Raw genomic sequence first — 20,802 nt, 5'->3', positions numbered from 1 at the left:
CAGCGCACAATGAATCGCTGAATCCAAACTCAGACTGTGCACTGGGTGACCATGGCGGCACAGAACGAAGAGCATGAATCGTGTATATTCGAGACTTTGGATCCTGACTCGGTGCAACGCGATTGGGGAGAATGCGGAAGCCTGCCAAGACCGTGGAGCCGTGAGATTGGGGACCGAAAGAAATGTAACGTTAAAAAAAGCTTGATTTGGCGGCCAAGTGATGTCTGCACGTGGCTGTTCCTACGCCATGCCTTTGGCCAAAGTTTAGACGGCAACCTGTAACATCTGATTGGTCCCGCTTAGTAATCCTCAAATATATCATCTTGTCTCTCATAATTTACCCACTGTCATTTCATAACAGATGCTTAAACTACTGCCGTTGTACATTTCTAGTTACGCGGCTATGAATTGATATGGTTCTACAACCCCAGCACTTGATTTGACAGCTGTCGCACGTTCTTCTGGCCCGCAGTGAGCCCCTCTTCTTCCTCGTTGAAGCGTACGAGCCCCATGGCTTGCAGCCCAGGCTTGCTTAGGATATTCTCCTTCTTGGCCCCGCAGTCCTCGTGCTCATATTCTCTCTCCCCCTTATGAGACCTCGTGAAGTCTAACGGAACGTCCGCTCTCTCAAACGCCGCACGAGTCGCGACGAGAGATTGCACGTTGTACGGGGTCAGGGGGTTGCAGGCGTTATAAAAGACGCTGGAATCGACCTCCCCGCGATGAACTTGGTCCACCCCGTGCACCAGGTCGCAGTGCCAAAAGACGTAATCTCCCGGCCGTACAGGCGGGATGCCGATAATGGCTTCGTCAATCGCGAGGTGCGGGTGGTGCTCTGTCGTTGGGAAGAACTGGGTGTTTCCAGGCTCCGAGCCGGGGAACGTGGGCCGGCTGTCGTCGAACTGCTCGTTCTCGAACAACGGGCGCAGCATGATGTAGGCAACCGAGGCCTTGAGGCTGGGGAGCAGGCGTAGCGTCCCCTCGCCAGTATTGGTGTGGGACAGCGATAGCCAGCCCTGGAGGCTTCGCCAGGCCGAGCACGAGATGCCGGTCTGGTACAGGTCGGGCTTTGCATGGACGCGGTAGTCGGCCGTCCAGCCGTCCCAGTCCTGCCAGTTGCCTTGGAAGATGGCGGCGTAGTTTTTGCGGTATTCTTCATCCTCCCACCGCTCTGTCGCGCCGCTGTCGAGGTGCGGTGCCAGCGGGAATGCCTCGGGGTCGTCCGTGGGGTATCTGATGCGGATGCGGTCTGGGTAGACCACCTGGCTGTCGACATCGATAGGCTGCGACGGGTCTGATACGTGCCAGAGCCTCGAGACGCTCCTCATGGCCTCCATGACGGACGGGTGTGATCTCATCTCCACTTGAGGCTTCGTCCAGAATATGTTCCACCCAGCAGGCCGCTCGCGTGGGAAGCCGCCGACGCCAGGATGGCGTCGTACATAGTCCTTGAGCTGCACCTCCCAGGCGGACGCTTGCTCTTGGCTAACCACGTTGCGCAGGATCACGCAGCCGCGCTCGCGTACGACGTCGGCAAAACCGGGGGGAAGAGAACCGCCTAGAGGTTGCGCATGTACACGTCAGCCATACGAGTCTTGGATTCTGGATGTTAGGCGGGGGAGCCAACCGTTACTACGGACTTCATTGAAGTCGATCTCGGGAACCAGAGCGGAACCATGTTTCTTGATGCGGGCAATCTCTGTGTCGAGCACCTTGACGAGGGAGTGATACGATTCAGTTACCTTTTCCCGATGTTCTGGTTTGACCAAGCTCTGCTTGAGTACAGCGAACCTCTTCTCCAGCAGCGGAGCGCTACGCCGTGTTGCATGTTGTCAGCCAAATCGCCGAATCTTCTGCCACCTCGAGTATACTTACGTCGTCTGTACTTGCATTAGAGCAGAAGGCATGGTGGTCGAGATGATGAGAAAGAGTTACCATGCGGTTACGGGATGCTGTTGGGAAGAAAAGCGTCAAGGTCTGGTAGATCGAAGTGTGTATAGGAGCAGTTGAGTGGCAGAGCCCTCGGATGCACAGCGACTCGCATATTTGTTCTAGCAGCGCTCCCCAGAACTGTTCCGGTATTCGGGAGCGTTTTCCAGTTTTAAATTGCCCAAGCTTTATTTTGGGGCTTGTCTTGCAATCCGATAAAGCTTGCCTGACCAACCTGTGATGATGACGGAGACTTCCCCAGATCACCGCCTCCTTACACGACCATGCACCCTCCGCTATCGCCCCACCACGCCCCCGCCCTTCGCTTATCTAAATGTAGCAGACACGGTGAATTAGGCGGTCGGCAAATGCGGTGTCGTCGCAAAGTAGCCGCGGCATCTTGAACCCCAGCAGCGAAAAGAGCGAGCCAATGCCAGCGCACCAATTCCAATTCCCCTGCTAAACATTGAATGCCAGCGTCGCATTTCCCAGGGGAGGGTATCGCGAACTGCAGCGGACCGAGTCTCGCTTTATTAGCCTTACAGTGGCCCACCCAGATAACTCAAGCTTCCCCCAATGCACATCCTAGACAGGGGGGAGGTAGGTAATCAGGGGCTGCGTTGTGGCCTACACAATTACAAACCGGTCTATTTCGTTTCTGTTTATCAACTCCCAGTAGCTCACTCGCCTCTCGTGCGGGCGCTGCTCCGAGAGAGCAATACGTAGCGCCTCGCGCGCCCGGCGATAGTTCTCCCCCTCGGCGGCCAGCAGCTCGTACTGCTCCATGATCCAGGCTCGATGCAGCGTGTCATCGGACTCGAGCGCGGCCACGAACAACGGCCACGCGATTCGCGTCACTGCCTCTTTCCCGCCGTCGCGGTGCGATTGGAACGCCAGGGTCATGATCTCCTGCAGCGCCCGACGTTGTTTCCCGCACAGCGATGCGTCCTTCTTGGTGAGGCGGAAGAAGCAGAGGACCACGGCGTAGTAGAACGGAACGATGAACCGGACGTTCATCACGAATCGCCGGTGGTAGTCTTCTGCCGGGATTTCCAGCAGACTTGCGGCGGCAAAGATCTCGCTGTACCTCAGCTCGAGATCCCGTATAGCCTTGGTGACCGTTTCACGGCGGGATGCCGCGTCGGGATCATCGCCGGCGTCGGGCCCAGTAAGCTTGGCAAGAATGCAGCGCAGCTGAGCGGATTCAGCGTATAGGGTGAACAGTTGGCTACTCTCCAGGTCTTCGAGAAGCTGGTTCCGCGGATACGAGGCCCCCCATACGGCCTGGTACACCAAATTCGAGTGTTTTTGGAGCGCGCAGAACCCTTTCAGACGGGACAGGGTGGTGTCGTTGGCCCCCCTGTCGCACATGGCCTCGGCGAGCAAGTCGTTGAAAGCCCCGCCGAAGCCGTTGAGCGCGGCGGCCCCGTCTAGTAGCGAGATCCACACCACTATTCGCGTGGCGAGTGGAGAGAGTTGTTGCTGCACCTCCATATCGGAATCGCACCCTAGTACCCCGTAAGAGGTGGGATCGTGAAACTCGTCCTGCTCAAGGATGTAGCGGAGATCTCGCATGCGGCTCTGAAAAAGCGAAGCAGCTCCCTGGAGGTGGGCTATTAGACCCGTTCCGCATCCGTCGCCGTACTTTTGCTCGTAGACAATCATGAGCCAGAGGGCGCCTAGAATATACTCAAAATCACGCGTTTCGTGGATGTTCTGGGTGGCCACGACCAAGAGGCGCAGTCCTGCCGCGTAGTGCTCGACGGCCTTGGCCTGGCGAGCTTGTCTTTCAGATTCCGGCATTGGCTTCTGATAGCACAGGTTCCGGCCCCCCAGCGCGCAGACTGTGTGAAGCACCATGGGGTTCTTCTGCGCCAGCATCCACAGGATGGCCGGGCCACTGTGTTCCGGAACTTTGGTGTCTATCGCCCCAGACAGCCCGGAGCGGAAGAAGCTGATCGTGTCATAATCTGACGGGGCCAATATCTCCAAGCACGCGGGCGGTAACGACGAAACGGCGGGACGCAGAGACTGATGCTGATCATGATGCTGATGCTGGGTGTTATTTCTTTCCTCGCTGCCTATGGGAGTGGGCGCGGGCTGCTCATCGCTGTGATTGGATAACGTTTCGTAGTATCCCGAGTCCGCGGGACCTTCAATTTGCGGCAGAGCTGTGTCTCCGGCTGTTGGTGTCCGTGACGGGATTTCGTGGTCGGTGGTAGACTGAGCACCTGGTTGCGCCGGCTTCTTCCGCTTGGCGTACTTCTTCCGCGAGCGAGGCACGTAATCGCAATCTTTGCCCAGGCGTGCGCATCTTCCGCATCGCGGATGTTGCTCGTCGCATTTCACCTTCTTCTCCCGACAGATCCAGCATCCGAGACGTGAACGCCGGACCGCGGCTGACGACGCCGGAGCGCCAGCCGCGGCCGGCGGCGAAAGCGAAGACATGGACGTCGGCGTCATCCAGTATGTCTGGTTGGCACCCGCGGCTATTTCATGAGAATGTCGATGGGAATGACAAGGCAGCGAGAGTGGTTGGGAAAAGGTTCAAATCTGGGTCGAGGGCCACAATTTAGTATGCATAGGAGGCAGTGGAGACGGCAGTTCTCCTTATCGAGCCGATGCGAATTAGCCGCGGCTAGTTGGTTGCTGAGCTAGCGCATCTCCCATTGAGTGCGATAGGAGGTCATTTTTGCCAAGGGCGGGGTAGGCCAATTAAATTCATTGCATAGAAATGTTTAATCCAATGAGAAGCTCACGAAATAACGTTTTTGGAGTCAAAGACCGAATTAAATGGGTAAATCAGGTCTTGGCCAATTGGGGCCTCACCACACTCAATGAGCTATGAGAAGCCTTTACTAACCTCCTATCACGATAGACTCTTATAGAGCGAAGCATCACCGCGCGTTTTAAGTCTTGCTTTGGCTCGCTTTCATCGTAGATTCAAGTGATAATCCACCAATAAATTATAGGTAACATTTTTCACAATGGCTCAAAAACGACAGGCATCCATTGATGACCCCAAAACATGGCCGCTATTCGCCAACTTGGACGATGAATTCGTACAGGTAAGTCCCCGCCCGATGTTCATTCTACTCTGTGCGGTTGCAATGCATGATTTCTAACCTGCGCTGCAGATGACGGAGAAGGATATGGTCAAACCAAGATTCTGGCAGGACTACAAACTGAGCAGCTTGCCGGCCACTCGCGACAGGTACCACGCGGTGTTCAACGCCGATGCCCAGGAGGCGCTCAAGAAAGCCGAGGACGATGTTTCTGAGGAGGAAATCTTCATACCCGTCAGGGATGGAGCTCAAGTGCGCGCGCTCCTCTACCGGCCCAAGAAAACCCCCCAGGGCGACCTTCCGTTGGTTGTCCTGATTCACGGCGGTGGTTTCATCATCGGGAACGCCGAAATGGAGACTCCGACATGTATTCACGCCACAAAAACATACGACTGTATCTCCGTGAGCCTAGAATATCGCCTGTCCCCCGAGGTCAAGTTCCCCGTGGCGTACGAAGACTGCTGGGACGCGCTGAAATGGGTGAGTTCCTAGCCGCAGACGCCCCGCAGGCGCAGGTTGCATCGATGTCATTAACAGTTTACTGCAGCTTTCCGAGCACGCCTCAGACCTGGGTGCCGATCTCACCAAGGGCTTCGTCTTTGGCGGCACGTCCGCGGGTGGGCACATTTCAATCCCGCTGACGCACCGAGCCCGCGACGAGGGGCTTACACCCCCGTTGACCGGCGTCTACCTTAACGTCACGCCGTCGTTGGTACCGCAGGCGCTGACGGAGGACCTGATGGTAAAATACAAGGATCTGTATCAGAGCAGAGGTGTCCTCAAGGATGGCATCACCTTGTCGACCGTGTCCATGGATTTTTACGACACAGCCGTCGAGCCCGACTTTAGCTCGCCTCTCTGGAGTCCTCTCCTTTGGCCGACGGGCCACGGTGGCCTGCCGCCCACGTTCTTCCAGATCTGTGGCGCCGACATGTTGAGGGACGACGCCCTGATCTACGAAAGGGAATTAAGGCTAGACCACGGCACCAAAACCCGGGTCACCATGTACGAGGGTCTGCCGCATATATTCTGGTACAACTACCCGGGCCACTCGGCTTCAAAGAGATTTGTCGAGGATGCCAGCTTGGGATTGGGCTGGCTTCTCGGCCGGGTGGAATAAGAGACCCGAAATCCATAGCAGCAAAATTTAATGTAGTAAAGGAAATATCTACTCGTTTTTACTGTGCTCAATTTTGCGCAAGGCTATCGCCTTTCGCGGTGGTTCAATAGCCGGGGCTAATACGGAGCGCTTGCTATAGGGGATGCCACCAGCGCTAAACTTCGCATAATATTGTTACGGCCTGGGTGTCTGTTGGAATCACAGGGTATCTGTTGTATACAACAGGACTGCCCGTATGGGCTGGAGCTCGCCGAATATCAATATGGTATATTCGGAAGCTGTAAATCGGTATGTAGAAGGGAAAGTAGAAGGTTGGCAGCGGCAGCAGCGGAAGTGTAGATATAGCTGTGGGCAGCCCGGAGACGTAATCTCCGGGCTCCGCTGCTGCGGCCGCTGCCGCGGCCGGCGGCCGGCAGCCTGGCTGCTGACCGCCCGCCTGTATTCTGGTCACGTAATCCAACAGTGTCTTTGTAGAATAAAGGCTGCTCAGACAGATTGGGGTTATGACAACTAGGTTGCTGGTTTTAAGCAAGGAACCAATTACAGTCCCAAGTTGCAAGGATTATTGCCCATTTGAGGTAGTTCAATCAGACCTAGTACAAACACTGCCATAATCTAAGTAGAACCCAACGTGTCCCTCCTGTTGCATGGCTTGCGGTGCCTATGCTAGCTTATGATCGCAAACAATGATCCGTCGTGATGTGTTGTGCCGTTACCTCGGAGCTGCGTCATGTGATGCTTTTTATCCTATCGTCCAAGATACTCGATGGCTTTCCAGTTGGTTTCCGAACAGGCATCATCCTGTCTTGGCGCTGCGCACATTTAGGCGTGTTTAGGCGTGTTTAAGCGTGTCTTAAGTTGGCATAACCTGGGGAAGATAACAAACGCTACGGGGTTGATAAGGGTGGAGACCTGCGCTAGGGGAGATAACCATCGCTACGAGAGTGCCATGTTCGACATTTTGATAAGGAAGTCTTTAGTTCAACATCAGCCGGGGGAGACACAAGTCGCCACGAGCGTGCGATACCCGACATCCAGCTTCGGTGAACCGCCGCCGTTCTATATGAAGCAGGCTGCCGGCTGTCCATTCACGTCGATCATCCATCCTGAGGACTCGGCGGTATCTGACGCAAACCACATTTTTTCCCAACAGACCCAGTCATCGCATCGTCTAGTCTTGAGATGGGCATCCTACAGAGACTCAAGGAGGCGGATATCGCCAGGGAGATGACCATGAGGTTGTTCCTAGCTTGCATCTTCTGCTCGGTAAGCATCTTCTGCGCGGCTCTCTGACAAAGAATGGATGAGAAATGCAGTACTGACCAGCTGCTTCACAGTTGGGCGGCCTCGGTTTCGGCGCAGGTATGTTTGCCCCCCTCGACTACACCGCACTGCACCAACTGTTTCTAACACAAAATGCTACAGACTACGGATTCTGGTCCGGAATGCTGGGCATGAAGGAGTTCAAGAAGGCCTTTGGCGTCTTCGACCCTGAGACCAACTCGTGGTCCATCCCTTCAACCTGGCAATCCGTAGGCAGTGCGCCGCCGACGGCAGGTCTCGCCATCGGTGCGCTCATCTCTGGTTTCGTGGGCAACAAGTACGGCCGCCTCAACACCTTCCGCGGGTCGTCGGTCGTCTCCATCATCGGCATCCTCATCCAGAGTGCGACCATCGACTCGTACTGGCAAATCGTGGCGGGCCGAATCATCAACTCCTTGGCCCTGGGAGTCCTGGCCAACACCATACCCGCCTATCTGGCCGAGGTTGCACCGCTGTCAATTAGAGGCACGCTCGTCAACTGCTATCAGTTCTTTATCGGCGTCGGCGCGGTCCTCATCAACACTTGCAACTGGGGCATGCACAACCGAGATGACCAGTGGGCGTACCGCACCACCATTCTTCTCCAATTCGTGGTCCCCATCGTCTTCGTCCCCGGGTCTTTCATGATTCCCGAGAGCCCTAGATGGCTTCTGGGCAGAGGCCGCCAGGCCGAAGCCATCGAGTCTCTGGCGACTCTGCGTTCCAGCACACCCCGCGACATGGTCGAGCGGGAGATTGAGCTGATCAACGCTTCCGAGGAGGAGAACAAGGCTCACTTCAGCAGCACCTGGGCTGACTGTGTCAAGTAAGTGGTTGAGCAATCTTACACCAACGCCATCCCTCATCATTGCCGTGAGCTGACGCGCAGTCTTTGAAGGGGCTCTAACCTGCGCCGAACCCTGATCGCTACTGGCGTCCAGTGCCTGCAACAGGCCCAAGGCAGCTCATTCATGTCCTCGTACGCCGTGGTTTTCTTCCAGACAATTGGAATCCAGAACGAGTACGAAATCATCGTGTTGCTCTTGTTCGTGCAAACCATCGCAAGCGCTTTCGCCTTTTACCTGCCCGATCGATTCGGCCGTCGGTGGATGCTCATTATCAACGCCATTGTCATGGCTCTGTGCATGTACGTCGTATCCATCGTCAAGGGCTATAACTTTGCAAACAACGACGCCGGAACCCGAGGAGCTGTCGCGGCTCTGTTTATTTGGCAGTTCTCGGCGGCTGTTGGCTGGAGCAGCTGGTAAGTATTTCCCTTGCGATGATACACGAACGCGGCTGACCGGATGGAAACAACAGTGTCTGGATTGTCACCGCCGAGGTGCCAACTCTGCAGCTTCGAGAAAAGACAATCACAATCGCCACGTTTAGCGGTTTCTGCGTATCTATCCTCGTCACGTTCATCAACCCATTCATGCAAGACTCGGGGTACGGCAATCTCCAGGGCCGCGTCGGATTCGTCTACGGAAGCTTCTCGATTGCCGCCGCGCTATGGACCTTCTTCCTCTACCCAGAGACTGGCTTCCGCAGCTTGGAAGAGCTTGACGAGCTGTTCCACAAGAAGGTTTCGGTTCGAAATTTCCGCAGCTATCAGACATCCGGATTTGGTGCGCAGCTGGCCGAGGTCGAGCATGGAATTCATTACGGCGAAGAAGAGGCGGCTCAGACAAAAGCCCAAGCCCTGGATGATCCTGAGAAGTAATCAAGCGAATTTGACTTCTCAACTATCTAAAATGCCTTGTCTGTTTTGGCCTCGATATTACTTAATCAAGCCCTACGTTCAAAGTGTAAGCCGTTCAGGGTTTAGAGATATACGTAAATTGAAATATTCGTTCGACGCCTTTTCTTCGGCTATTTGCTTTTATTCAAGCGCTCTCCTCTCGGATATCTCAGTCCACTAACCCCGAAAACTCAGGCGCAGGGTTGCGGTTGGCGATTGCGAAACCGAATGCCGCACCTATGGGTTGAAAAGTGTCCTCAAGCTCCCAAGATGCAGACTGAATGCTTTGCTGTCCTTGAAGAACCACCAAGTACACGTATACAGTCTAGGGTGTGGGGCCACGGGTATTCTCCCGAGAGTTGTAGCCAAGGTGTCGCCAACCTGCCCTAGCTGACAGTAAACTCAAAATTGTGGATATACAGGATGTTGATGGCCTTGGTTTACTTGGCATGAGACTGCCTTCTCTGGGATAAAAGCGATAGCTGTCCCTTAAAGACGTAATAAAACTACAAACCCAACATCACACATCCATCATCATTGTATTTGAAAATATAACAAAACATGTTTGAGGGATTTCAGTCGTTCACCGTCACGACGCAGAAGTCGCCGGAGGTGACTATCTACGGCATTAAGAGCGGCAACTCGACGTCCTCACTCCCACCCCTCCTTTTCATCCATGGCTGCCCCCAAAGCCATCACGTCTGGCACCGAATCGCCGAGAAAATCACTGACCGATACACCGTCATCGCCATCGATATCCGCGGATACGGCGAATCATCAAAACCAGCGGATATAGCCTCCTACGCCAAGAGCGCGATGGCGCGCGACTGCATAGCCGTCATGGACCACCTCGGCTACGCCAACAGGCCGTTCTTCGTCTGCGCCCATGACCGCGGCGCCCGTGTTGCACATAAGCTGTGTGTTGACTTCCCGGATCGAACACGTAAAGCTATTTTCCTCGATATCTGCCCGACGCTGGCCATGTACAGGTCGACGGACTTCGACTTCGCGAAAGCCTACTTCCACTGGTTCTTTTTGATCCAGCAGCACCCCATCCCGGAGACCCTCATTAATGCAGCGCCGAGAAAGTTTGCAGAATTGTTTCTAGGAGGGCCCCAGTCCAAGGAGATCTTCGACAAGGACAACTTTGAGTATTATGCCAGTGTTCTGGAGCAGCCGGCGGCGGTGCATGCCATGTGTAACGACTACCGGGCCAGTGCGACGTTGGATCTTGAGGAGGCGGAGGCAGATCTAGAGGCTGGGAGATTGATCCAATCGCCTCTGATGGTAATTTGGAGCAAGTACGGCGTGATTGAGAATGGTTTTGACGCCATTAGGGAATGGCAAAAAGTTGCAGTCCAGGATATCTCGGTGAAGGGCCACAGCATTGAGTCCGGACACTACATCCCTGAACAAGCGCCGGCGGATGTGGTTAGGGCGATCACAGAGTTCTTCGTGTAGAAGGAACAGTGAGGTATGATCATCGGTATCAGCTGCGTAGTTGGAAGATTCATAACATGATGAACAAGCGAAAACTTTTTCGATAATCACAAATACAGGACCAAGTAATGATTTGGCTAATGTTTTCTATAATGACTAACATTGCGAGCACGAACTTCTTCATTCAAGTACATGGGCTAACTGACTGGAAACTTACCTTTTATCCACCATCGTCTTCTTCCTCTGTTACTAACGTACGTACTGGGTGTTAGTGCGAGACGCTCATCTGCCGCCTTAACTATCCACGCTGTCTTTCGCCGGATTTAATTTCTTCTACTGGCGTGCTAAAGAAAGTGCCTCTACAGCTCCAATAGTTCTCGAATCCAAACTACAGCGTATCCAGGACCCACATCTTGTCTACCGTAAAAGCTAACGCTGAAATTACCTGCGTAGCTACGCCAATTGGGTAATGGTCAATTCCTGGTCACCAAAGGTTACTACAGCCTTGTCTCTGCCCCACTCCCATCCGGTACTGCAGTAGATGTTTTGTTGCTGCCTACATCTAGTGCAAACCATGGCTTCTGGCCTACGTGGCCTTTGCAGCTGCTTCGCGCTCTTTTGAAAAAGGCCGGAGGTTGGATCGTCCTAGTTTGGCGCCGAATCGCTGGTTTTTGAGCTGCCGTGATATGCACCACAGCAGCAGAATGTGTGATACCGCTCGTTGTCCTGAAACAAAGTAATGAGAACATGGGAAGATGGAATTTGAAGCTAGATTACGGCCTAAGAAAACATTTATACGAAACGTGTGGCGAACAATACTATTAATATTCAGTCCTAGTGAGCGGTGATGAAGATAGCACCGGTGCACCGTGAAAGCGGGGCGTTATGACACAGTTCTAATTCCAATAGCGGTCAAAACCAGGACTTATTCGTTCATTAACAACAGTGACACACCTTGAGATTAAGATGAGCTGTCAATTTTTTGTATTCAAGCTTACGTATTCGGTCTCGGTCTCGGTCTCGCCAAGAGAGAACATTAACGCCCGACGTGTTCTTGGTCTCGCTTGACGATCAAAACTCGGACCACCTTGTACCCACCCATCATCACTGTTCTTTGGTTCTATGACCTTCATGGACAACCGTCCTCTTTACGATCGAAGGGATCTGGAAGTTCCCAGAAAGCATACTTTTCCGCCATAAAGTCGGAGATGCTAGATTTCAGATACGGTTCCTTTCGAAGGAGACGCAAATGAGCAATAGCAGCTCTGTTTCGCAGTTCTTTAATAAGTCATGGTTATGAGAGCATCTGGATTTCGCAGACAGTGTTCTCTTATTCCAGACGGATAGCATTTCCATTTACCGAGGCAAAGAATAGGATCGAAGACCTCTTAGTGTACGACTAGGCGCATCGCCCACACTGTTTAGCGGCCTGCAGCATGCCTTTTGTCAGATGCTACGTAAGGCCTATTTGTACTTCCGACCTCCGGAGGGCGCTCTATTTTGAGTTTATGGTCGAGCGGTATGCCCGATACTTTTAATTCGGCTATCACAGGAGCATAGATGGTAGTAAGGCAGCACACAAGTGCCAGGACGACGACCCCAGGTTTTAGTGGCCTGGTATGAATCGCTCTGCCTGCAGGTGTTTGATGGTTTGTTCGTGGGTTCCGTCAGGTCGCCGTTTAGAGTAGTTTTGGTAACCTATATATACTCTGCTGGAAGACGCGCGATGTCGTACACTCAAATTCTTTGGGGAACCAATCCGCCACGATGCCCTTGGGTCGACCGGCTTCTCCTTTAGATTCCACATTCTCACGCCCCAGGACCATCAAGCCAGTCGCAACTCCACTAAGCCACGCAACAACCATTCCCGAACCGTTGAAACCTGCGGAAATCCATTCCGCAGGCTCCGGTGTACCACTGGCGGGCTGGAGGCTTCCTGAACCTTTTGCTGGTACGGGTCGCTTCGTAAGGCTCGGATGGAGCTTTCCCACTAACGGCAACGCGTCAGCTGTGAACCCCATACAGCCAGTCCAGACGCGTTTGACTCTCGAGCCGTCGGCATCCTGGCCCCAGCATCTCTGGTTGAATGCTATGGGCAAAATACCGCCCAAGTATGCCGCAACACCATAATTGGTCCGATCGTCCCCCCATTGTCCAGCTTCTCCCATGACACCATCATCAGCATGAGCGGTGCCGCCACCGACCATGATTTCGCCTCCTATGCCGTCTTCCATATCCGGGAAACCGGGTCGCTGCGTGACATACTCGTAGTCTGACTTGCCCACGAAGGCCCATGAGATATCCCCATTATGGTGTGGGAATGCCTTTCCCGGTCTTTGGGCGGACATGTGACCTCGTATGGGGAAGAGCTTGCCCTTTAGCTCAGGAACGAGATTGGACGCGAAGGCATCCGAAGCGTGAATCACATGAGCTGCCAAGATATCTCCGCGACAGGTGGTCAACAGGAAGGGCGTCTCGGCATTCCCAGCAGCCTGGATCCCCTCAACCATGGTGCCTGTTTCGATAGAAATCTGGCCCGGAAACTCGGACAGGAGGGAGTGTAAGATTGAGGTTACCAATCTATACGGCCACATGGCTCCCGAAGGGTATGAGATCGCCCCTACGCAATGGTCGCTTAAGCCACAATCCTAATATTGATCAGCAAGCCTCGTTCCCATACAATTCCACCACCGTATGCTTACATTTTGCGCTGCTCCCCCTTCAAGTACTGTAACCTGTTCCGCCATGTCTGGCAGATCAGTCCTCAGTAACTCTACCATCTCCTTCAGTTTGGAGAACATGTTTGGTTCCATGACGGCATCAACAGCCAAAACCTCCCGAGCTTCGGCGACCCCGTGTCCCTCCTTCTCCGCTAGTTCGAGGAGCAGCGGGAGATGCATCATCATGAATGATACTATCTTCTTGGCACTCTCTGCACCAAATCTCTTCTTCATTTTCGCGTATTCGACATGGGGAGGGACCTTGATATGTCCGCCGTTTCTGCCGGTGGCACCGCTACAAACGGTTCTCCCCTCCAAGATTGTAACTCTTCTGGGAGCTCCCATGGCGCGGGACTCGCGCAAGATGGTATGCGCAATGCTCGCACCGGAAATTCCGGATCCTATGATGACGATGTCTGCCGAGGCCGGAAACTTTTCTGACTGCATGTTGACCAGCTCAGCAAAAGGTGCCCTCTCTTGCCAGAAAGACTTTGTCGGATTCGTCGCTGGAAGACGCGGCTTTTGAACTCTCTCCAGTACTTCAGCGAATGTGGCGTTACTCTCACCAATGCCGAGGAGCAGCAAGCTGACGCTCTCGAAGACATCGCGAAGCATAGAAACGATGGCACCCATCGCAGCGCCACGTATGAAGAAGGAAATGGTTTGGTGACTCTACGCAGGCGAGCTGCAGCGTTTTTATAGTGTTCTGTCATTGCCAACTATCCCCGAGATGGGCAAAAAGCCCGAAATCGCCTAGCTGAGCGGTGGCAATTATTATCCTAGTTATCTCGTGTTGTATACAAGACTTTCGCCCTGTCAGATTCATGAACAGAGGACATGCAGCAGGAATGCGTTGGTTTAGTGAGCAGCAGTCGGCTGGAGGTGCCATGTGGCAGCCATGCGGGTGACAGAAAACGCCGCAGGTGTCTCCACGCATCAATCAGAGTACAACAAGACCGTTAAGGAAGCAAGAAAAACGTTACAAATGCATAGTTGCCGTTCATTGTGGTCTTGAACCGATGGGTGTTAAGCAATAGGTCTAACTGGCCAAGTCACTAGGCATGGAGCTGGCACTCTGGCACTATACCGCTTAGGAGGCTAGATGGTTGTAATATTGCAGGGAATACCCTGCCCCGGGCTTAGCCTGGTTTTTAGTGGAGCGGTACCCGCGGGACCCTATGCAAGATTTCGCTCGATTATTTCTCCTTTCGGAAGGTTCCCCACTGCCCCACCGGAGCATATTTCCCTGGGGCTCTTTTAAACCCATCAAAGCCCCCCCCCCCTCTGAATGGCACGTTCCGTTTGATCTCCGTCATATTCCAATCCGGCATTGCAACAGCTTCACCTGTATGATTTGCTAGTAATGTCGTTCCCCGTCCGCAATAGAGGCAGGGGTGGAAGGGGCAGCAAGCCATGTGGGCCGAGGGACGTCCGGCGAAAGGGACATCGATGCCAGAGCTGTCAACAGTCGCGAGTGAAAGTACGTGAATCCGTATCCATCCCTACATAGCTCTCCCAAGTACGGTTTATTAATCAATTATCCACAGTGCGACGGGAAACGGCCTTGTTCGCGTTGTGAGATGCGCCAGCAGCCGTGCACCGAGCCCAACGAGCCTTCGGCACCGGAGGCGTTTGTTTATTCGACGTGGTCTACAGGACCCGAGGGGGGCATTATGCCCAACACGGATGCAGGGTATATCGACTCGTTTTTTGCTCTCGTGGAACGGAGTTCTTGCCCGTTCACCGACCCTTTCTCGCGCTGCAGGCTCGCCCCTTTTTTAGACAAGTCATATCCTGTTCGGCTCCTTGTTCTATCTATCGGACGAGCCGGACTGCATGATACAGAAGAACCATCTGACGATGCCATCACGAGGAAGCCTTCATGGGATCCAGAGACGCGAAATTTAATACGTCACCATTTGAAGACCATAACTGGCACGGGAGACTGTTCCGCTGAGGTCAAGTCTCTTATTCTAGTGCTCACTGTCTTGAGTTGCATCTTTGAAGTAAGGTCTAAAGAATTGCTTTTTGCGATGCCTATCTAACCCTTTTTTAGATCATGATCGACGAATCTGGCTACGGCGTAATTTCGGTCCTGCAACTGCTTCCTGAGGATGTGGTTGCGTCTTTCTACAACGGAACGCCTTTGACACAGTTTGACATGTGCTTGTTGGCTGGGTACCAGTATATTCAGGCATCTGTGTCCCTAGTGTGTGATCAAGATACTTTCCTCGCTAGCAAACAGTTCGATGAGCCGGCCGCCAAGATTGAGCCGAGTCAGGATTTAAACTCAGCCACCGCTTGCCAGCTCTCTCGGCTCCTAGTACACCTCGCTAGGTGTAATGCCCGGTTAGTAGGACTAAATATCTATTGAACACAAGGGGAAGCTAATCAGCTTTACAGGTCAATACAGTGGCTTGGAGAGGCACGAAGCCTCGTAGAAACAGGGCTTCCGAACCGACCCAATCCTGCCTCTTTGCAGGGATCTATGGGTGTATCATTGACAGAATTCGGAAAAGCCGTGTTTGGAGATGCGCTTGGGCTGCTTGACATGGTGGCCGAAATCTGCTCGAACCCCATAGCAGACCCCAATGACCCTGGGGAGTTTAGCTCAATCCTTCCGGCCTTCTATCATTGCACCATTATTGCAGTGGCTCGACTCTTTACGGATCCGTTATGGGGATCTCTTGGAAAGCCTCCGGCAGCGGATGAGATGCCCCACCTAGAATCCCACGCACTGACAACCCTCACCATCATAGAGCGGAGGCTTGCCTTCGTCGGCGGCGAATGTCTTTTCCACTTGCCGTTAATGTCTGCCATTGCGCTAGAGATACATAATCCAGACGACAAACGTCGCTTCATGATGGTTCTGGCTAGTATCGCTCGGAAGGGGTTTGTGCTGGCGAGAACATACATGTCCGATTTTCAGCTTGCTTGGAGTTTGAATAGCAGCCAGTCGACTGTTGCCGGCCAGGAAAATACCACTTAGATTCAATCTCGCTAGTGTTACGCTCTCCCGGTTCTATTGCTACTCTGCTGTCAGAAATGAAGCGTAGAAAAACGGATGACTCCGCCCAACGCAATTAAAACGGTGAATGGAACCAAAGAACCAGCACACGTCACTTCGGCCACGCATCTGGACAGGCTCGAGTTTACACAAGTGATAGTCAAGTGCGAAATCCTCATGATGACGAGGTATCCGTTTACTCCGCCTCAAACGTTGATGCAGTTCGGTCTTACTCTGCTGGCCCCAGTCCTTGCCGAGCAGTTTGTTGTGGGATTGCCCCTTTAGACCTTACCACAATGGGAAGTAATCGAGCGACAGCTTCCGACGAATAAATGAAGCCGCATTGCGGGACTGTACTCCGTACTTATGCTCGTAAACTGGGACCGTCCCCCTGCCCCAGAATTCGGAATGTTTCAGTATGGTCATGTTACCAGATAATGGAAATCATCGAGAAAAAGCATTCATCCCTTGAATATATCCCCTAGCGACTTTCCCCCTTCCATTACAAAAATGAACTGGAGGGATCCCGAGCACCTGAGGTTGCTTAGACCAGTCCAGCCACTGTCTGTCTCCACAGACTTCTCCCAGTGCCATCTCCTTTATCGTCTGCCAGGTTGATTTTGTTGCTAGGCCGATGTTTATCCGTGCGCTTGATGTCGATCGATTGGCCAACACGTCCAGGCAAGGACCGGGCCTCTGTAACCCCTCTTGGATACTAGTGTACAGAGTAGACAGGGTCTTGGACTTTATAACCGGGGCGTTCGCCCCACTCCCGGCATCCATGCCCATTCGTAGGAACCCTTTACATATTCTACTTGCAAGGACCGGCGGCCTCCTAGGTGTACTGGAGGTCGAACAGTGAATCGGGTGGTATCAATCGCCTCGTTGCCTTTTGCAGATGCAGGTGATCTCAGGATGAAGAAGTATACTCTCACGGGGGTAGAGGCCTGGCATAAGGAGCTTTGGACCAGCTCGATGGCGGCTTAGCAAGTTATGGGCAACCTCGATAGACTGTTATGCCACCTGTTATTGCTGTTATGCATCAAATGAACTTGTCAAGAAGTTTACCAATGCAGGCAAAGAGAAATCAGAGATTGATCAGGGTGCAGTTTGAGATGGATTGAAGAGTCTTGCTCTCTGCCGGACCTGGCCAGTATCTATCTAGTTGTACAACTACCCATGAAGGGTTACAATGTGAGGTGTATGAAGGGAAAGAGGTGACTAGCGAATTACGCAGATGAAACGCGTAACAGTCGCTGTCGAAGGAGCTAAACTGCCTGGTGGCTTGGAAAAGCCATGCATCTGCTTAGGTAACCTGGGTTATGTGAACGAGCCATTTAGCTCAAAAGTTACGACGACTTTTTGCCATCGACCATCTCGGCCAATCCGAATCCCTTCTCGCTGATACCAAACAGGTTGAAATCCACATCGGAAAAGCCCTCGTAGGCTGCAGGGCCCCCGCTGGTGACGTTGAAAGTCTCCTGGTCTGCGCGGATGCTCTTGATGGTGATGTTGCCCTGGCCGGGGAAGTCCAAAGTCCAGGATGTCGGATAGGTGACGCCAGTGTTGGGAGACACGTACGGCGCATCCATGTTGGGTAGAAACTCAAAGGCAGATACAGTGTGGCTGCCATCGGGATATCTGAACGTTGCGATCCTGGAGGGCAAGGTGATGTTGTTGGCGTTGTTGTCAATGGCCCAGATGCTGGCGCGGATGGAGCTGTTGGGGAGGTGAATCTGAAACCAGGTGTAGTTTCCATCGGTAAGTCCTCCATCACCGAACTGGCGGTCGTACCAGGTGAAGGACTCCTCAGGCTTGATGGCTAGATCTTGACCACGGACGTTTAAGGTGCCAGTGGTGACACCGGCGGGAACGGCCCATTCTGTACAATCTTCTCCGCCGAAGGTGAACTTCCCGAGGCCACCGTTGAAGAGGATGGCTGACGAGTCGTTAAATGTCATGTTGTAGTTGATGACAGAGTGTTGGCTGAAGGTGTTCATGGATTGCAAGTTGTTGTCAGAAGCACCCTTGATTCCACAGCCTCCCACAGTCGCATCGAAACGCCCGTTGACTTGCGTGTTGTTGGCCGGCTGGGTGTAGAGGTACATCTCGTAGAAAGTGGGATCGGTGACATCGAGGACAGAGGCGCGAGCTACTCCAATACCGCCAACGTACATGGTGTGACCCAGGACCATGTATTGGTGGTCATTTGAAGCCGTGACGAATGAGCATGTCCAGAATGAGGTTGTAACTCCCCCGTCGAACTGTGTAGCTCCAGGCTCGTACAGAAATGGTTGTCTCGTTTATAACAGATGTTAGTAAGTGATTAAAGTTGTAAATTGGAGGCAAATGGACTTACATCGACAGAAGTTGTCGAAGTCTCAGGAGAGAAATCGTACTTGGCTGCCGAGGCGAGCGAGCTCAAGAGACCGAGAATGATGACCTTCATTGTGAGATGATTTTACTGGGATGTATGCTGATGAGAAGCAGGGAGTTTCTGGAACGACTGAATGCAGGTGAATGGTTTTGAGATTTTTCCTTCAACAATGTTTCGATATCTAGACCTTATATACATTTGCTGATGCTGTCCAGTTTTCCGAGAATCCAGTACGTGGCTCGCAAGACTCCACTGCCAAACACCGTTTGGCTAGAATACCAACAACTCCGCGGCCACGACTTCTGTGATCTTCCTAGGTGGTCCACTTATTTGGATACTTTCATTTCAAGCCAGCTTGGAAGCAATTAGAACTACGCGAGCTATGTGCCTACGTTAGTGGCAGAGCTCGCCGGTGGCAGGGGGTGCGGTTCGGATAATTGGGTCCATCCATCCATGCTCAGCTGAGACTGGGCTTTAGAACCACCCTGGGATGCCCTAGAAAGCCTCGGAGAATCCGAGACAATTCAACCTAGTCAGACCCATCTCTACCAATTCTACTCGGTCCGTTAATGATGCTGGTATGTATGAGGCTCCCGTATTGTTTCCTTTCTATGGCTTTTCGCCGGTTTGGGCAAATGCAAAGGTGGCTATGCTATCTTTTCTTGGTTACCTACCCTGAATGAGTTTGTAGAAAGATGTGTAGTGCGACTTTAATCAGTAAGTCTGATTGGCCCCAGACACATGTCGTATTGCTGCGGCGGACTCCATATTATGGGTTGGGCAGATGGTCTGGGTGCTACAGTTGAGATTAGTCCGCCGCTACCCAGGCTGGGTGAGGTGAAGAAGACTCTCCAGACGTCAAAACATAATAGTCTGGGGAGTATGACTGCTTAGATGATTATTGATCACGAAGCAAATATTCAGACAAAAAACAGAAATCCCAAGCTCTCAAGCGCTTTGCGGCTGTATCTCAAAATGCAGCACGGACGCAGTAAATTGTCTTTGGGGTCTCTGAGAGCAAATCTGTTAAGCAGTGACGTAACAACACCGCCGCAGCGGCTGATCAGTGGCCGGGCTCCGAGTGAGCCGTTGAGCGAACATTCCGCGCAGCTCCGGCTTGGCTTGTCTGTGGCATCGATAATTTGACCGCCCTGGCTCATTGACTAGTTATCTCCTCCCATGCATGAAGATGCTTGATGAAGTGCGGGCCAATATTTTGTCATGAATACCAGGATCAGAGGCAAAGCAGCGCGTATGCAGGGTCGCAGACCAGTGATAAGGGGTTGAGGGCGCCATCAGTATAGATATAAGAAGAGTGGGTTGTCCCTACCATAGTAGAGGGTGTAAATTTCAGTGATAAGTGTACGCAATACCCACCTCCGAGGACGAAGTTACCATGTCGCTCTGTTTACAATACCACTGGTAGTCTTTGTTTTTCTCAGGTCAAACGTTCCCTCTGGTTACGATCCTTTCGCTTAGCCTGTTTTCCCATGGGCGCCATCGTGCTGTGCTGTGCCGAATACTGTACATATGAGGATAATTGAAGGCGAACTACTTGCCAGGTTTATGTAATTTCATTACGGCGTAAGGCTGGAACTTTACAAGCCTACAAGGAAGTCTTTTTACTGTAAGAGGGTCAAATTCACGGTTTTAGTGCATAGTCCTTTCAAGATATGCTTTACGAGCAGTGTTATGAATGCCTGGGGCTTCATAGATGTGGCAAACTTTCGGTTCAGGTTGGTGGGAAAGACTGAAAGATCACCAGTACTATGGCCTAATGTAGTAATTTCTGTGAACTTCTAGTGTGGCCTGAAATCTGGGAACAGACTGCTATCTCCACCTGGAATTCGTAGGAACAGTCAGCACTCCTTCTATCGGATCCTAGGACGTGCCAACAAGTATTTCCTGAGAAGCCCCCCAAAACCCCTGCCCCAGTGTTAAGGCTTCTCGCCACATCAACGTCTTTACACATCATCTCCTCGAAAAGATGTCGCAATAGAATGGTAAAAGGCGAGTAAATCAGCAATTTCAGGTTAATACTTATTAGATGTCTAAGCATTAAGCTATTCAAAGGAGGCTTGTTATTATAGTAGTAATGCAA

General features: G+C 52.6%; 6 protein-coding genes across 6 annotated transcripts; 3 read left to right on the top strand and 3 right to left on the bottom strand.

Moving 5' to 3' along the window:
• Positions 1-419: 419 nt before the first annotated feature.
• On the bottom strand, positions 420-4,392 carry EsH8_VII_000189 (uncharacterized protein; the record flags this gene model as incomplete). The annotated part of the gene is made up of 4 exons (XM_083270322.1): positions 420-1,558; positions 1,628-1,812; positions 1,876-1,880; positions 2,614-4,392. The coding sequence occupies 4 exons, from the start codon at positions 4,390-4,392 to the stop codon at positions 420-422; spliced, it is 3,108 nt and encodes a 1,035-aa protein (XP_083127879.1).
• A 524-nt stretch (positions 4,393-4,916) lies between these two features.
• EsH8_VII_000188 (Alpha/Beta hydrolase protein) lies at positions 4,917-6,114 on the top strand (the record flags this gene model as incomplete). The annotated part of the gene is made up of 3 exons (XM_083270321.1): positions 4,917-4,997; positions 5,067-5,474; positions 5,542-6,114. 3 exons carry the CDS (start codon positions 4,917-4,919, stop codon positions 6,112-6,114), a joined length of 1,062 nt encoding a protein of 353 aa, XP_083127878.1.
• Positions 6,115-7,296: 1,182 nt separating this feature from the next.
• Positions 7,297-9,139, top strand: EsH8_VII_000187 (sugar porter family MFS transporter; the record flags this gene model as incomplete). The annotated part of the gene is made up of 5 exons (XM_083270320.1): positions 7,297-7,380; positions 7,452-7,476; positions 7,540-8,242; positions 8,315-8,680; positions 8,737-9,139. The coding sequence occupies 5 exons, from the start codon at positions 7,297-7,299 to the stop codon at positions 9,137-9,139; spliced, it is 1,581 nt and encodes a 526-aa protein (XP_083127877.1).
• Positions 9,140-9,718: 579 nt separating this feature from the next.
• EsH8_VII_000186 (alpha/beta fold hydrolase) lies at positions 9,719-10,618 on the top strand (the record flags this gene model as incomplete). Its single annotated transcript, XM_083270319.1, has 1 exon — positions 9,719-10,618. One exon carries the CDS (start codon positions 9,719-9,721, stop codon positions 10,616-10,618), a length of 900 nt encoding a protein of 299 aa, XP_083127876.1.
• Positions 10,619-12,276: 1,658 nt separating this feature from the next.
• On the bottom strand, positions 12,277-13,950 carry EsH8_VII_000185 (NAD(P)/FAD-dependent oxidoreductase; the record flags this gene model as incomplete). Its single annotated transcript, XM_083270318.1, has 2 exons — positions 12,277-13,245; positions 13,300-13,950. 2 exons carry the CDS (start codon positions 13,948-13,950, stop codon positions 12,277-12,279), a joined length of 1,620 nt encoding a protein of 539 aa, XP_083127875.1.
• Positions 13,951-17,673: 3,723 nt separating this feature from the next.
• EsH8_VII_000184 (uncharacterized protein) lies at positions 17,674-18,519 on the bottom strand (the record flags this gene model as incomplete). Its single annotated transcript, XM_083270317.1, has 1 exon — positions 17,674-18,519. The coding sequence occupies one exon, from the start codon at positions 18,517-18,519 to the stop codon at positions 17,674-17,676; it is 846 nt and encodes a 281-aa protein (XP_083127874.1).
• Between the last annotated feature and the right edge of the window lie 2,283 nt (positions 18,520-20,802).

Source organism: Colletotrichum jinshuiense, chromosome 7 (assembly GCF_051148585.1).
Source record: "Colletotrichum jinshuiense chromosome 7, complete sequence".
NCBI lineage: Eukaryota > Fungi > Ascomycota > Sordariomycetes > Glomerellales > Glomerellaceae > Colletotrichum > Colletotrichum jinshuiense.
The sequence above is the reverse complement of the archived record's forward strand: the minus strand, read 5'-3'. Positions and strand labels throughout refer to the sequence as shown.